The 18,647-nt window shown below is 32.6% G+C and overlaps 1 protein-coding gene across 2 annotated transcripts; it reads right to left on the reverse strand.

Annotated features, from left to right (window-relative positions):
- Nucleotides 1–822: 822 nt before the first annotated feature.
- On the reverse strand, nucleotides 823–17,368 carry LOC134682853 (tubulin alpha-8 chain-like). Of its 2 annotated transcripts, none has more exons than XM_063541803.1 (8): nucleotides 17,213–17,368; nucleotides 10,429–10,654; nucleotides 9,808–9,956; nucleotides 8,346–8,498; nucleotides 7,492–7,795; nucleotides 6,916–7,176; nucleotides 3,472–3,612; nucleotides 823–2,377 (listed from the first exon to the last, which is right to left on the reverse strand). In XM_063541803.1, exons 1-8 carry the CDS (start codon nucleotides 17,213–17,215, stop codon nucleotides 2,253–2,255), a joined length of 1,362 nt encoding a protein of 453 aa, XP_063397873.1. In that variant the 5' UTR covers nucleotides 17,216–17,368; the 3' UTR covers nucleotides 823–2,252. The 2 variants fall into 2 exon arrangements, with proteins under 2 accessions (XP_063397873.1, XP_063397872.1); XM_063541802.1 differs by lacking the exon at nucleotides 17,213–17,368 and adding an exon at nucleotides 10,797–10,872.
- Between the last annotated feature and the right edge of the window lie 1,279 nt (nucleotides 17,369–18,647).

Below are 18,647 nucleotides of genomic sequence, written 5' to 3' on the forward strand. Positions count from 1 at the left end.
CAAGTCATACATTTATGAGCTGCTCTGCAACATTCAGTCAGCAGTGTATCTACCACATTCGCAGTCAATTCATAATTCAAGATTAAACTTTGAATTTTCTGCACCATATGCATATATTATAGATAAGGAGATGTTGTATGGTTGTAATTGAAACAGCTACCCAACTGAGCTCGAAGAACGTCGTGTTGTAAGCAAGAAGTTTGAGTGTATGTCTGTGTTACAGCCAATTTCATTGAGTGTGTAGCCAAAGGTTATATCTTTGGTTAGCTTGCTTGTTAGCTGAACCGTGAAGTCACTATTAGGTCAGGTGAACTACCATCCTTTCGAAGTAGCCTCGTCCCATCGATATATAGATTGGTTATCTGCTGGACAAATCTACGCTTAAAGGATAGTAGTTTATCTGACATAACAATGACTTCATGGTTCAGCTAACAAGCAAGCTAACCAAAGATATTACCTTTGGCTGCACACTTAATGAAATCTGCTGTATGTTGTGAATAAAGTCTTCAGTAGTGACCATATGCCTATGTATAACTTAATTTCAAATTCGCTCGCGTCATTTCATTAATTTCTGGGTTGCAAAAAGTTTTAATATTTTTTAAATGCATGTGCTATTGTTTGTAATGTTCTTTAAATGTTCTTAATCACTAAACTAAGAACGATGTCAAAAACCAGTATGTAAAAATTGTTTATAGAAATGACCTCAACCCACCTTCATAAATAAGTATAGGTTTTCCCATGACCCAAGCAAGTCAGCAGTAAATTTTAATCGATGTTTTCTTTTTCAATTTAGTAAATGGAATATCAATAAAGATTTGTACTTTTAAAATTTTTAATCCATTAAGAATACAAATGCAAACATGTTCTCTCAACTCAAAATGTTGTGAAATGTTAGTCATTTTTAAATGAGACTAATACACACACTCTAGTGATATATACTATGTTTGAGATGAATTATAAATATTTATCATAACTCAAGAAATAAATAAATAGAAAATAAATTATTATTCTACAATTATGTTTGGTCAACCATGTACACAATCTATTTATAAAAGCACATTCACACATAAAATTACACTACCATATAAGGTTACCTTTGATAAAATAGTTCATAGAAATATTGTTACTTAGATTGCAAAAGTCTAAATAAAACTATATTGAGCCCCTTTCTTTCACATCTTTTGCATTACCCCCCCAAAAAACAATTGAGTTAGCAAACAATAACCTTGAGTGATCAGGAAAAACAATTGATTATTTACATTAAGCAGTTTTTCTTATATTATCCTTTCTTCTGTGGGTAAAGTATGTCCAGCATGCTCGCATAAAAATCTGCCTGTATTTTTTCTAAAAGAAGTACATTCTTTATCAGATCTTATCATATTTTCACCACGCGTTGAAAGCCGCCGTTTGTTCAAAATAATAGCTGGTTTTCACACGATATGAAGGTGTATACCTATATAGGGAAGCAGAGTTAATATAAGATGAGAGCGCTATACTGTAAATTGGACGGATTCTTGATATTAACCAAAAATACAAACAATGTTATTTCATTTTTTTGGAAAGGATAAATGGCAGGGGTTGTGGTCTACGACATTTGTTAACATTTGTTTCCAGTCTATTTTTTTTCTTAGATATTGAGAAACAAATCCAAAAATGTAAATGATTCTTTTAGACGTTTGTCTGGATAAGGTACGTTAAAATTAAATTATCATTTCAAAATAAAAAAAAGCTTAGAAAGGGTGTTTGTGTTTATCGTTATTTTAGCCCCAATGTAAAGTTAAGCTCTGCATTTTATTGGATTGTACCGTAATAAAATAGCAATATCTAGTAGAAAGAGCATTGTACTGTGGGACCTTGAATTCCTAATTTTATTTTTGTGGCGTCTATCGACATTTACGAATGCAAGTATTTCGAAAAAAGAAAATTTAAACATCAGCTATGCTTCCTTATACAGTTAACTGATTCATTTTACATTATGTTATTCTATTGTAATATTAAGTTTCTCCTATAAACGTTACTTTATATTTGAGGAATAAATTAATAAATACATTTTATATGCAGAAGGTGAACACAATAAAGAATTTGGCACAATTCAATATTTACAATGAAGGCACACTTACAAAAAAAAGTTTATAAATTATATTACATTTTGAATGCATATCAAAACTTGATTAAATAATAGGAAGACATAAAAAATAGCACATTTTTCTTTGTAACATTTTGTTCCCCTGTAATGAAATTATTTAATCTAATTAATATTCTTCTGTCTCTTCTGCTTCGTCACCGTCGTCGGTGGACTCGACACCAACTTCTTCATAATCTTTCTCCAAAGCTGCCATGTCTTCTCTTGCTTCAGAGAATTCGCCTTCCTCCATTCCTTCAACGAAATAATAAATCAATGATTAGTAGTCTTAATATTAACTTAAAAAGTATCCCCCAGTTATTTTTGTGATGGTCTTCTCTTGCATAGCAGTAGATATGCATGTCCCGGGTATTTAAAGACGGATTTTTTTTATATTTTTTGCATTCATTGATGTTTTTATTCATAATTAATTGCATCCAGTTAGACTCACAAAAGTATATCCCCTGTTCAGGCAAACCTTTTTGCATTTTAAAGTTAGTTAATCTAATGATTTCCCTGTTACAAGTTGTGTACCGAGATTATGTTTGATATTTGCTTCCTTGTGGAATGTTCTACAACTGCATGTGTAAAGTTTTAGTTATGTCCGTCAAGTGGTAAATGAGAAATTGCTTTTACAAGGCACATGGGTAGACAGACAGACACTTGTGTCAATGGATCCATTGTAACACTTTGTATTTATCTTGATACTTAACCAGTCAACAACACTTGTTAAAAAACCTTTCATAGGGTATGATCGAGACCAAAAGATAAGGATGTCAAACACGAAATATTTACAAGACTTCGTGTTTAATATTTCAAAAAAGGCCTAAATGAGACAGCTAGTCATCTGTTAAATATCAAGCTGCATGATAGTTTTTGTACTAATTTTAAAATGACATAATTCACAAACTTATAAAGTAACAATGAATCGTTTTGATCAAACACTTCACTGTTGCATCATTAAAGGTTGAGGTAACCTGTTGTTGATAATTTACCTGTCAAAGGGCGACAAGTCAAATTTAAAATTTGAAATTCGCACGAAAAATAGTAAAATTCTTTGAAACTGACTGCTTCAAAATAATTTGAAATGCTTTTTTCATCAAATCCCTTCTTGATATAAATTGGCAAACTGTATACCTATCTTACAAGACAGATATTTGTTGGTCTTATTTAAGTCTTATAAAGTTTTAAGAAATACAAGTAGTATAATAATATTTCTGTATCACACCATGTAGAAAAGATTAAATTCGTTGATAAAACTTCCTATTCATATTCGATGCTTTTTTCAAAAAAAAATACTGGTTAAAAAGTATTTTCATTATCCAAGTAATATCAAGAATTGTACATACCTTCACCAACATACCAATGTACAAAAGCTCTTTTAGCATACATCAGGTCAAATTTGTGATCCAATCTCGCCCACGCCTCGGCTATGGCGGTAGTGTTGCTTAACATACAGACGGCTCTTTGTACCTGAGCTAAATCTCCACCTACAAAGGAAAACGTCATACAAACTAGAGGCTCTAAAGAGCCGGTGTAGCTCACCTTGGTCTATGTGAATATTCAACAAAGGACACAGATGAATTCATGACAAAATCGTGTTTTGGTGATGGTGACGTGTTTGTAGATCTTACCTTACTGAACATTCTAGCTGTGTACAATTATCCCTATCTATAATGATTGGCCCAGTACTTTCAGTGGAAAATGTTAGTAAACTTTGACTATAAAGGGCAATAACTCAGTAGGGGGTCAATTGACCATTTTGGTCATGTTGACTTATTTTAAGGTCTTACTTCGTTGTAAATTATTGCCGTTTACAATTTATCTCTATCTATAATAATATTCAAGATAATAACAAAAACGGCAAAATTTCTTTGAATTGTCCAATTCAGGGGCAGCACCCTAACAACCAGTTGTCAAATTCATCTGAAAACAATATCAACCCCTATCAGATTTGCTCTAAATGCTTTGGTTTTTGAATTATAAGCCAAAAACTGCATTTTACCCCTATGTTCTATTTTTAACCATGGCGGCCATCTTGGTTGGTTGGCCGGGTCACCGAACACAATTTTTAAACTAAATACCCTTATGATGATTGTGGCCAAGTTTGATTTTATTTTGCCCAGTAGTTTTAGAGGTAAAGATTTTTGTGAAAGATAACTAAGATTTACGAAAAATGGTTAAAAATTGACTATAAAGGGCAATTACTTCTAAAGGGGTCAACTGACCATTTTGGACATGTTGACTCATTTGTAAATATGAATTTGCTGAATATTTTTGCGTTTACAGTTTATCTCTATCTATAATAATATTCAAGATAATAACCAAAAACAGCATAATTTCCTTAATATTACCAGTTCAGGGGCAGCAACTTAACAACCAGTTGTCCAATTCATCGGTAAATTTCAGGGCAGATAGATCTTGACCTAATAAACATTTTTACACCTTTTTAGATTTGCTGTTAATGCTTTGGTTTTTGAGTTATAAGCCAAAAACTGCATTTTACCCCTATGTTCCATTTTAAGCCATGGCGGCCATCTTGGTTGGTTGGCCGGGTCACCAGACACAATTTTTTAACTACATACATCAAAGATGATTGTGGCTGAGTTTGAATTAATTTAGCCTAGTAGTATCAGAGGAGAAGATTTATATACAAGATTACTAAGATTTAAGAAAAATGATTAAAAATTTACTATAAAGGGCAATAACTCCTAAAGGGGTCATCTGACCATTACAGTCATGTAACTTATTTGTAAATCTGACTTTGCTGAACATTATTGCTGTTTACAGTTTATCTTTATCTATAATAATATTCAAGAGAATAAACCAAACACAGCAAAATTTCCTTCAAATTACCAATTCAGGGGCAGCAACCCAACAACAGGTTGTCCGATTCATCTGAAAATTTCAGGGCAGATAGATCTTGACCTGATAAACAATTTCACTCCATATCAGATTGCTCTAAGGGCTTTAGTTTTTGAGTTATAAGCCAAAAACTGCATTTTACCTCTATGTTCTATTTTTAGACATGGCGGCCATCTTGGTTGGTTGGCCAGTTAACCGGACACAATTTTTAAACTAGATACCTCTAATGATGATTGTGGCCAAGGTTTGTTAAATTTGGCCCAGTAGTTTTAGAGGAGAAGATTTTTGTAAAAGTTAACGCCAGACGCAGGACGACGACAGACGACGACGGACGCCAAGTGATGAGAAAAGTGACTTAGGCATATAATAAATTCATAAGCTAAACTACAACCGGATGCTTCGCAGGGCGCAGCTTTATACGACCCAGAGGTCGAACCCCGAACAGTTGGGGCAAGTATGGACACAACATTCAAGCTTGATACAGCTCTGATTTTGGATTGTGATTAAATAGTTGACACAACATAGGTTTCTGACACAGAATAAATGTGGTCTAAGAACTAAAAATTTTTAAATTGACATTTATCTATTATGGTCCAATATCCAAAATCTAAATACATGGTTAGATTCAGCATATCAGGGAACCATAAATATTTAATTTTTGATGAAATCAAATAATGTTCAATTTCGGACCCTTTAGACTTCAAAGCAATCGGAACAACTCGGCCTTTCTGGTTGCACGAAGAAATAACTTGTACTGCGTAGCGAGAATGGCCGAGTAGTTACGATTGACTTCAAAGTGGACAAATTCGATAACCGGGCCCAAATATTAAAAATCTAAATACATGGTAAGACTCAGGATATTGAAAAACCCCATATGTTCAATTTTTGTTGAAATCAAACAAAATTTAATTTTGGACCCCGATGTTGACTTACTTGAAAACTGGGCCCATAATAAAAAATCTAAGTACATGTTTAGATTCAGCATATCAAAGACCCCCAATATTTCAATTTTTGATGAAGTCAAACAAAGTTTAATTTTGGACCCTTTTGGACCCTTATTCCTAAAATGTTGGGACAAAAACTCCCAAAATCAACCCCAACCTTCCTTTTGTGGTCATAAACCTTGTGTTTAAATTTCATAGATTTTTATTTACTTATACTAAAGTTAATGTGCGAAAACCAAGAAAAATGCTTATTTGGGCCCTTTTTGGCCCCTAATTCCTAAACTGTTGGAACCAAAACTTCAAAAATCAATCCCAACCTTCCTTTTGTGGTTATAAACCTTGTGTATAAATTTCATATATATATTTTTTAACTTATACTAAAGTTATAGTGCGAAAACCAAATGTCTTTGGACGACGACGTCATCCCAATATACGACCAAAAAATTGCGGTCGTAGAAAAAAGCACTTAATCCCTATCAGTAGTGGTGTTGTGTGTATTTGTCATATATGTACTACATGATGTGAATATACAGTTCTTAGTGGATGATAAAGAAATGTTCATAAAAAGGGGGACACTTACTACCTTAGAGGGGGACCGCTCCAAGCATGTCTAAAAAATTAACCAAACGTTTCCGGCAACACAAGGGGGAGCCTTGTCCCCCTGGAAACCTTCTTAATCCGCCCCTGGTTCTGTAGGCCAAGGTTGCAGTCATACATTTGGAATTCAATACATATGGAACCAACACATTTTTGTGTTTTTTTCTTCTTTTGTGTGAATATTCACAATACTTTAACGGAACGAATGATTTCTAGTTGTTGAATAGTAAATAATGACAACTCATAGCACATCAGACTCTTGAAATGTATTTTTTTTGGGTGGTAAATGCGGAGTATCAAAAGAAACAATGTTACAAAACAAGAAGGAAAATTTTAAACCCATTACCAAAATAGTATAATTATTTTAGCAAATATTCTGTATATTACCTGGTACAGTGGTAGGTGGCTGATAGTTGATTCCTACTTTAAAACCAGTGGGGCACCAGTCTACAAACTGGATTGATCGTTTGGTTTTAATTGTAGCAATGGCGGCATTAACGTCTTTTGGTACTACGTCACCACGATATAACATACAGCATGCCATATATTTTCCATGACGTGGATCACATTTGACCATTTGATTGCATGGCTCGAAACAGGCATTTGTTATCTCTGACACTGACATAGCTTCATGGTAGGCTTTTTCAGCTGCAAAGATTGAAATGGCAATACAAATTAATATTCATTGGATATATACATTTTATCTTACAACAAGACATTAACATCACAATTGGAATCTGGAATTGAAGCCACCCATTAGTTGTCTTTGTAAACATCAGAATAAGACTGCATGGAGATATGATAATTTGTTGACCTATGATATGCCATTATATTTAGCTTTTTGAGAAGACTGCCGACCTAAATTTATTTGTGCAATTTATAGTCTCTTTTTTTTTTTAAATTCAAATGATTTTAATAACAATTCATGCAAAAGACTTTAGCTGACTATTAATGCCGAATTACCTGATATGATTGGTGCATAAGTAACCAATGGGAAATGGATACGTGGATAAGGCACTAAATTGGTCTGAAATTCAGTCAAGTCAACATTGAGAGCACCATCAAAACGTAAAGACGCAGTAATTGAGGAGACAATTTGTCCAATGAGTCGGTTGAGGTTAGTATAGGACGGACGTTCTATATCAAGATTTCTTCGGCATATATCATATATAGCCTCGTTATCAACCATGAATGCACAATCGGAATGTTCCAATGTTGTATGAGTGGTCAAAATGGCGTTATATGGTTCTACAACGGCTGTTGAAATCTACAAGTAAAGTAAAGTACTGTTATAGTTGTGTTTTTAACCTAGTGGTAAAAATGTTAATCAATAAGCACCGATTACAGATTCGTATTAACGATCTGCAATTATACCTACGAAAAGTAAAACAAAATGTGCAAGAGCATAACGAACAGTTGACAAGAATCAAACAAGTTTCATGCATTCAGACGCGAAAATTTAAATTTAGTAAATGGAAATTCTAAGATTACAGTTCATAATTCCCAAATTAAAGTTGATAATTTTGCCAAAGTTAAAGAGGATGCCTTGGCCCTAATACGCTTCCGAAGATCTAGAAACAGGTGATATATATCTTAACATTGTCCAGTTACTAGTGATTCTAGTGAATAAACATGTCACTGTGACTCTAGTAATTAATTGCAATATCGGAATGCGTTTAAAAAAAAAAATCCGAAATGGTCATCAGTTATGCAGTAAAATTGGTACGGTTAATGACGTTAATGACTTTACTTCTTTTCCAAGTTAATTCTGCTGAGATTTTTTTAATAAAGTGTTTACAATAACTATTGAACATTACCTGTGGGGCTGGGTATACAGCAAACTCCAGCTTAGATTTCTTTCCATAATCAACAGACAACCGTTCCATCAACAAGGAGGAGAAACCACTCCCGGTACCGCCACCGAAACTGTGAAAGACTAAGAAACCTTGTAGCCCAGTACACATATCAGCCTACAAAGGAAAACGTAAATGCACTTGTAAAACATATATGCATGTATATGGTTTTAGTTTTGTGGTTCCAACAAGACTTGACAATCAATAAAATAAACGCAAAAACAACACAATTTTATTCGAAAGAACATTATAATTACATTATGAGTGTAAATATTGCTAAGTTAAACGAAAGGATCGGAGCCAACATCACTTCTTGCGTTTGATTAAGTATTTGAATTCATTTTTCTAATGTTCCACAAAAGACGTTAAACTGTCTGTTTCTATGTTATCTCATAAACCTTCTCAAGTTTTCTACTTAAAGATTTACAATATAATTCATCATTTGTACTACAAACTATTTAAATATCTTTTCTTGATATTCTTTCACGTTATGTAATGCTGCTATCATATATAAGCAACATTGTCAGGTTTTTCCAATCAAATAATAACGAAAACACGACTAAATTATCAAATATTCTTCCATAGAGTCATCGGTGTTATGATAAGACATAAAAATCAAAAACAAGAACTAATTTGTGTAATAAATTTGCTTTTTTTTCTATATGTCTAATCTTTTACATTTCTACCTACAAGTTGAACAGTCAACTTGAATTCATATCATCGCAATTGCAAAGTCATAAATCATTGTCAAACTGACGATCGATTGTTGTTTGCTAAAACGTCCAGTGGCAAATATTACTGTATTAAAGTTGCAGTAAATAGGCTACATCATGAATTTAAAAAGAACTGGCATAACATCGGCTCGTTGAACTATTACTGAAAATCGAAGAAAAAAAATATGCATTTATCTTTTTTTTATCATCTGAAGTATTACTGATTGAATTCTTTCAAAATAGTTGAACATTCTATTTTAAAAGAATTCAATCAGCAATATTTCAGATAATAACTGATATAAACACATTTATTTGGGATATTCAGTAAAAGTTCAAAGAGCCAGTTTTGCAAAATACATTTTAGCCAAATCTTTGATTTAGCCCATTTATTGTTCCTTGACCTAAAGACGTTTGTCAAAATCACCCATAATGCGGAACACTATTATTTAATTCAGTTCTCACTTTAGGTTCGTCTTGAATATTCATGGAATAGCTGCCACTTGACGTTTGGCAAACAATCAATCAAATATTCAATGTCCAGTTGACGTTTGATTTTGAATGTCTAACACGGACATCCAAGTTGAGACTACAAATAAGACACGGGTGTTTTTTTTTTTAACTTAAATTAAAATGAGTGTTTTGTTGCCTTCTATAAATATACCCAGATATACATGTATTCTCAAACATATATTTCTGGTTATCTCTCTACTTACCATTTTTCTTATTTTATCTAGCACCAAATCAACAATTTCTTTGCCGACGGTATAGTGTCCCCTAGCATAGTTGTTAGCAGCATCTTCTTTGCCACTAATCAGTTGTTCTGGATGGAAAAGTTCTCTGTATGATCCGGTACGCACTTCATCTATAATTGGATCCAAGAATACATATTTTCAATGAACCGTGTATGTCTGAGTCAATTAACGGAATTTGTAAAAAGCACCTTTGTTTTCTTCACCATAATCGTTATTAACAAAGCAAAAAAAAAAAAATAATTTAAAAACCAAGTTATAAGGATAATATTTCAAAGCAATATGTATGGAAATTAAAAAGTTTTACATCTATAATATATATAAAATTTCTTCAGAGAAAAGATATATTGTTGATCCCATTTTGTCAATCATTATGTATTAAGATTTAGGGGATTTTAAATACCACCATGTAACATTTTTCATCCGCCATTAAAACAATATATTCAATGCCGAGCGAGTAAAACATTCACGAAGTCTTTCTCGCTACACATGATGATATGTAAATATCAGACTTTTCTGCAACAAAATACTTGCCCAAATTTCACGCTCTAAAAATAATACAAGCTATAAGACAAATATACCTACCTACAACACTTGGTTCAAGGTCAACATATATAGCTCTTGGTACATGTTTTCCATGACTGGTTTCGTTGAAAAATGTGTTGTAAGACTCGTCCCCGCTCGACATAATTGCCTTTTCATCTTGCATGGTTCCATTGGGCTGGATGTTGTGTTCTAAACAATAGAGTTCCCAGCATGCATTGCCAATCTGGACGCCTGCCTGACCAACATGGATTGATATGCATTCTCTCTGAAAAAGAAAGACAGCAATAAAATTTCTATTGTTACGACTGCAAATATCAAAACCTACTTTCTTCTTCTTTTTTTAATTTTCTTACAGAAGAAAACTTTGTAGGTACTATGGTAACGATCTTACAAAAATAAAATTTCACCGTAATTTGGAATTCACGTTTAGACGTCATGTCGAAACCATAGCAAAAGTTTAGTGCAGCGATATTTGCAATTACTGTACGCCGGATAGGAAATTTATGCTCGAGGAAAAAAAACCAAAATATTACGCAACCAAAACATCTGTCTGTTAACTTTATTTCGAAACAAATCATCTGGCATTCGTTGTCACTTTATTGAAATTGATCTCCTGTCTAACCCCAGCAGTCGACAGAACGTGCATGGCGCGTGGAACATACATTTCACAGCTCTTGAAAGGCTCTTCGGATGATTTCATTATAATGCATTAAGCAAGTCCTAAATACCATAACATTACAATAATTATAGTTACAACGTAAAATTATGGCTCTTGTAATTAAGTGTTTTGTGCTATCGATATAAAAAAAATGTATATCAAAAGGAGTCGATTAGCAATGTTTACTTAAAGGCAGGTTTTTTATAATCATTATATATAATACTTGATGGCGATGCAGTATGACTAACAGAACTATAGAAATTATTATTTCTTTGTATTTTTAGGATGATAATAAAAAGAATTGTTCAAATTTTTTTGTCAATTTGAACTTGACTTTCTTATACCATGCAGAGTGTACAAGTACAGGATTTAATGTTGGACTTCTAAAATTAAGTGCATATGACTCGACTATGCCAGTCACGAGATGAGTTTTCTTATTCAGAATAATTTTCTTGATTGCCGATGTATGAAATGTGTGCATTTTGAATGAAAAAAATAGCTACTTAAATACCACACAGCAATTAAAAACTCCATAGATTAGCATACATTGCTGTAGTTTTGAAATGTTCCATTATTTATGAGATTAAACACTATTCTGTTATATATGTATATATAATTGAGCTCGATTAGACGCAATTTAAAAATAAGTTTGGACTACATTAGAAAAAACAATATAAAGGCTATAGTACGTATTCTAAAATGGAAGCAACAAAACGCAATAAAACGTGTTATGAAATTCAGTTGAATTGAATTGAGAGAACGAGTTGCCATGACAAATCTATCTATTTTTACGTGGTTTCAATGGTATTTTCAAACGTAGTTTAATGCAGTAAAATGATATGATGCGTTAATGTGTGAATCTCCTGTATAAATGCTATTACAGACGTTAACTTCCTTTGTATGTTTATAGAGAGTTTACTTAAGATTTTTTTGCTGTAATAAATGCACTATTTCGCACACATGCCGTAAACTGTGAATTTTATAATACATGAACAGTTGTTCCTCAGACATCATCTCTGACAGGAATAGATCCATTGTGAATTCTTATCTTCTTTATTTAATATACCTATTGCTGTTGTCTATCATGATCTTGGAAGAAACAGACAGTATTATCTTAAAATGACTTTTACTTACACTATATATAATTATATTTCATATGCATTTTGAGCGATCTTTTTCATATGTATAAAATTAAATGTTGGTGCTAAGTCTGCATCTACTATGGCTCCGATTTATATATATTGACATTTGTCAAAGTAGCTCCTGACCAAAATGACAATCATATATGCGTCAGTTGAGATATATTTCTTACATAAACTACATGGTTGAGTTCTTTAATAACACGCTCATGATATTGTTTTGAATTTTCAATCAAATACCCAACACCTAGATGTCATTTTTCGTACGACTGTGTAGTTCTGTAACATAATTGCGCCTCGTGAACTCATTATATCATAAGCACAGACCCTTGGCTCATATAGTAAGACCCTCGTTTTCTATTAAGTGTGTGTAATTTTCTTACAGCATAATAACAACAGATTTTACTTGCTGCTCCTCTATTATTTTTCCATGGGAAAAACAAGAAGACATTTGATAATTGAAAGAGTTACAATACCAAGGAAATATAAATTAAATAAAGTGTGATCCACATACCCCAAGTGTCTTTGTTCTAAAGTCACTTCGTAATAACTAAAGTCACTGATGCTACATATTTCAAAGATATATATTCTATGTGTAAGAGTGTTTTTTTATTTTTTGCTCATCCACGTTATATATACACTAAGAAAAACTTGTAAAAACAAAGATGTGCCAGTCTCGTCTTCCCTTAATCGATATTTTATAACAACGAAAGTGAATATCTTGCCAGGTTTTATAAAATACATAAATTCTATACACATTAGATCAGAAACATGGTTGCTACTCCAAACAGACAAATCAAAACTGATAGTTTGCAGAGAATAAGAGAAACAGATTCTGACATTTCTGAAGTATTCTTGATTGATTGAATGATTCATGCAGTTTACTTGTTAAGTTGAATAAAATTATAAAAAAGAAGTTATCGTTATCAATATAAATTATTTCTAGATTGTGAAAAGTCTTAAATATAGAAACCATGGCATTCAATGGGACACATGTCTATTTAATTTGCTGAAATGTCCTAAATTCTTGTTTTGGTTTAAATAAAAACACTCCCCACGAAATCAAACAAAAAATATGAGGTCAAAAATGCCGTCAAAATTTTTGGTGCATGTACGAGGAGCTTGTGATGGTCTTTTGGCAGTTTTTTTTTTGTTGTCTTGCTAGATGGCTGGTTGTTTAGGAAATTTGATCCCACACAATTTAAAAAAAAAAAAGATAACAAACACAGCGACAAATATATATAAAAAAAAAAAACGTGATTCACTTTTTCTAAAGAAGTCAAAAAATGATTTATCACTTTATCGTAAAATAAGATAACAAACTGCTGTAATCATTTTGCAATTACCATAATATCGGGATGAAAATAAGTTATATCACATCGGGCTAACGGCCTCGTGGGTATATATAACACGTATACCTTACAGTTTACAACACAATATCAAGTTAATTTTACCTCACTATATAAAATATAACAAACTAATGCAATATCATCAATGCTGTCTGCTTTTATACATATTACACAATTAAGAAAATGATTTGAAACTGGCAAGTAAATTAAACGATTAACGCGAATGCTACAATGTGCAAAATATATTATAGAATTCTTGACATCAATGTAATTACTGAAATTAGTCGGAATTAAGTGATGAAAGTTGGAGAAAACTGCAGTAAACCCAATAGCGAAAACAATGTGTGATATATAATTATTTTAGTATTGACTCAGAAAAAGAAAGTGTAAAAGTGCAATAGATGTGCATATCTCCCTCGAGTGTTTCTTGCCTATGTATTTAATGTATGATATATATTCTGCAAGTGCTTGTAAAAGAAGATAAGAAATAAAGAAATAAAGTTAATGCTATTTCGATCCATTGTAAAGTACATTAAGATGATGCGGTTTTCTTTTTCTCACGCTTTATTCGGTTAAATTCAAAGAGGCTTTGGTTGGAGTGTACAGGTCAGTTGAAAATAAGGCTTATGAATTCCGATTCTGTTGAATGGCTTAACAATTTGTTTTGTCTCGAATGGCATAAGTAGCGTGAAAAAAGTCAAAACTTTTTTGTTTGTTTGAAGTGAACTACAAAACACTCATTTTGATCTCGATTGGACGTCACCAAGATTTTGAAATAAGAATTTGCATACTTATATTTTACTGTAACACACATAGTAATTTAACAAATACTGTCAAATAATATTATATAAGTGGGAAATCATGCAATTTCCATCTTTTACAGATCTTTCAGCAGAAGTTAAGCGATTTTTAAAAGTTTACAAGATTTCAGAACATATATATAAACCCATTTTACGCTGCAAAAATTAATCACTTTTACAGACATTATTTGATAACACATTATTTTCTTCCACCTTCTTTTTGTCCTTGTGAGTTACACTCTCACTGCTAAATCAATTGATGTGTTGTTACCGAATACACAATTACAAGATACCGAAATTGATTAATGTACTATTATTGCAGACGTTGTACAATATAAGCTTTCTAAAAAGCTTTTCGTCTGGCTTGTAGTTATAACATTTTACCAGTTATAGTACGAAAAACACAGTTATACTTTCAGTTAACATTTGGGAGAAGACGCATGAAACCGATAAACCGTTGTTTTCATTTTATTTTTAATTAATTGTTCCCGTCTAAATATGTATGACATATTTGCCACTGAACATTAAGCAAAAAGCAATAGACCAGGATCAATCAGAAATGTAGCTTCTTCTTTCGTCAACGATAGGCATGTGTTACTAGTAAACAATAGGGAATATATTTTTTTCAGAACGTTTGATGTAATCAATATAACGTACGGTATTATAGTTCCTGTATAATGTCCTAATGAGCTCATGAGGTTCCTAGATTGTGTCTTTTTTAGGCTTATGAGGTTCCTAGATTGTGTCATTGTCAGTGGACTCATATAAATCCTATAATGTCTCATTTTTGGATCCTGTGATTCCTAGATTGTGTCATTATGGTCTCAGAAAGTTCCAAAATTGTTTTTAATATGGTCTCATTACGATAATTAGCTAATCAAGTTTCTAGTCATAATGGTATTAGGGAGTTCTTTGATTGAAAGGTTCATATATTGTGTATGTATGGTCTCAGAAAGTTCCAAGATTGTGTCAGTATGTGCCCATACAGTTCATAGATTAAGTTATTATGTATTCCTGAAGTTTCTAGATTGTGTCAGTATGGTCGCATGACGTTTCCTTAATGTGTCATAATTGGCTCAAGAAGTTCCTAGATTTTGCCATGATGGTCTTTAGAAGTTATTTGACTGTGTCTGTATGGTCTCAGGCCTTGCGGTCATAAAAATTTCGAGCACGATTTTTGTACTCAGACTCGAGAATCAACCAATCAAAATGCTGGATTTCATGTTTCGAGCATGATTTTTTTGCTTCGAGCACTGAAGTTTTATGACTTCAACCCCAGATGGTTTCAAGATTGTGTTATTATGGACTCCTAAGTTCCTAATATGTGTCATTTTAGCCCCACGAAGTTCCTAGATTGTGTCTCTACGGACTGATGTAGTTCAAAGATTGTGTCATTGTGGTCTCATAAAGTTCCTAGATTGTGGCAGTATGGCCTCATAAAGTTCTTAGACTCTGGCATTATGGCTCATGAAGTTTAAAGATTGATTTATTTTAAGGGCTCATGAAGTTCCAAGATTGAGTAACTATTGGGCTCGTGAAGTTCCTAGATTGTTTCTATAGGGCTCATTGTGTCAATATGGGCTCATTAAGTTCCAAGATTGTGACATACATTGACATACTAGTATCAGAAAGTTCCTAGAGTGCTTTATTATGGGCTTATGTACATTGTAGGTCAAACATTGTGTCACTATGAGCTCATGAAGTTTGTATATTGTCTGCTTATATATGAACTCATGTAGTTTATAGAATGTCTCATTACAGTTAAAAAATTGTCTTATTAAAGACTCATATGTAGTTTCCAAGATTGTCTAACATTCAACTGATCCTTTTCTAGCGTGCACTTAAAGAGACATACTGAGTACAAATTAAAATTGACACCTCTTATCTGAAGAAAGTAAAACTTACTATATTATCTTTTCAGCAGAACAGATGTTTGTTCACTACATCTAAACATAATTATTGCAATCAGATGTTACTCTGAAGATATATCACTACAAAGCAAATTCTTACAAGTTTAGATGTAGGCAATTTTCAGGTGTTTCATCTAATACATATAAAATTTGTTTCTGTAATTCGTAATTAAGATTCATTTGATATTTAAGGACATTCTAGAAGAAATCGTTTGCTAAACTAACAAAGAGTGAATTCAGAAAAAGTAATATTTAAGGATGACTGTTCAATCCTCTTTTACAGATAAATGTGCACATAATACCCGGGTTGTTAATTTCTGATTGACCAGAAACAGCTAGTTGAAGAGTTGTAATAAACGGGGAAGGGCAGTAAAAAGGGGGGAGGGATCAGTTGTCAAAAACCAATGATAGTTATTTATCTTTTGCTGTGTTAATTGAATCTGAATTTAGAGATACATTCTTGATATATAGCTATACATTGAAAGATTTGTTTATTTTGGATAGAGGAAAACAACTTGAAGAATTACAAGAAATGCAAAATTCGAATTCGAACAATTACGGGAAAGCGCAGTTGTGAGGATAAAAAGGGGGTTCCATATGGATCATCATGTTATAATAATTGCTATTTATCTTTTAATTAGAGATATTGATTTAGGAAACGATTACTTTTCAATTTTCATTCGTATTCTTTATACAGCTATATGCATGTGAACTTTATCAGGGTTGTTTATTCTAGGTTGAAGAATTGACAGAAAAGAAGTAGAATTAGGAAAAAGGGGGAGGGATTGTTCTAAATGGATTTGTTATCCAATTAAAATAGTAATGGAATAACACAATTCGTGCTTATCAAGTTTAAAGTACTGGATCATGGTTTTACGTTCATACTATAAAAAAAAATTACATCTCGAATATCAGGCAAATGATTAATTATTTGAAAACTTAATTACGAGAAAATATATTCCCTTACCATTTTTCTTTGTCTGATATTTTTCTGTTTCTCCTCTTTTAGATTAGCAGTACGTTGTAGCCGAGGCGAGTGAAGAACCACATACAACTAACGCACCTTTGTCTAGGATCTCCGTTTTTACAATACTGGTGATGATGTCATCAAAGCTGAATCATGATGATTTGCAGACGAGTGAACGTTTGAGTGTAAAACTGGTATTTTCTGCACGTTAGTCACGATGCATAATCAATATGCAATACTTTGATCAGGATGTGCAATTGATATGATAGGAAATAATCTTTTCTGTAATAATTCTTCCATGGTCCCCGGCAATATATTATACGAGGGAGGATCCGGTATGTTTGAAAGGGGGAGCTTTTGTATAAAACGGAAGGGAAAAATGGGAGGTTTTTGTTACATTTTTCTCTCAATGAAATCAGAAGAGGGGCACTCGATTTGATCCCTAATCAACCACATTATAGTCTGGTATATATTTTTTTTATAAAATTATTTATCAAATACTAAGATACTGTCAAAAAAAAAAAAAAAAAAATATCATGTATTATTTTCTTTTGAAAAACGAACAAAAGGTTTGGGGTCATTTGGATCTATTTGTGGTAGAGTGTGCGGTTTAAGACACAATAACCCTTATATATTGCACCTGTCAATCTAATTTTTATATATAGTAAGTGGGTCATCGGGATAAAAGGAAATGTTAGGTTCACATTTATGTGGCAGCAAACAAACACACAGAAAACACCCGTGGGTCCGTGATTTGGTTATGGCCTGAAGAGAATTGTACACAAAGTGCCTTTTTAAAGACAATTCTTGAAATCAGATGATATGATGGAAGAATGACCAGAACTCAACATGCCACACATATTTCCTATGTTGAAATAACACTTCTTTAAAGTTTCTTGAAATCGTTTCATGTTCGGAACCATTTCTTTTACATCTTCATTAATATGATAATATTTGTGCAGATGGCAATTTAGGTTCCTTGGATTAATATAAAATGCATATTTGTTTATTGAAATGTTCCTTGTTTTATTATTCTATAACAACTGAAAAAAACACTGGTATATATGTCAGTGAAACATAAAAGTTTTTAGTTGATCTACTTCTATCCCATTTGATTTGCATCATGGCAATAATTCAAATGCTTTTCTCTTTCTTAACCCAGTATTCTTAGCCAACTAAGAAACCTATCATTTCTGTATCAGAATGAAGGATGCATGCATATATTTGTAAAACAAGAATGTGTCCCGTGTACACGGATGCCCTACTTGCACTATAATTTTTTTGTACATGTGTACAAAGTTTCAAGTTGATTGGATTTCAACTTCTTCAAAAACTACCTTTACCAAAAACTTTAACCTGAAGCGGGACGAACGAACGAACGGGCCCACAGACCAGAAAACATAATGCCCCGATAGTAGAGGGGCATAAAAGCTAT

This window comes from Mytilus trossulus, chromosome 1 (assembly GCF_036588685.1).
Source record: "Mytilus trossulus isolate FHL-02 chromosome 1, PNRI_Mtr1.1.1.hap1, whole genome shotgun sequence".
In the NCBI taxonomy this organism is placed as follows: Eukaryota; Metazoa; Mollusca; class Bivalvia; order Mytilida; family Mytilidae; genus Mytilus; species Mytilus trossulus.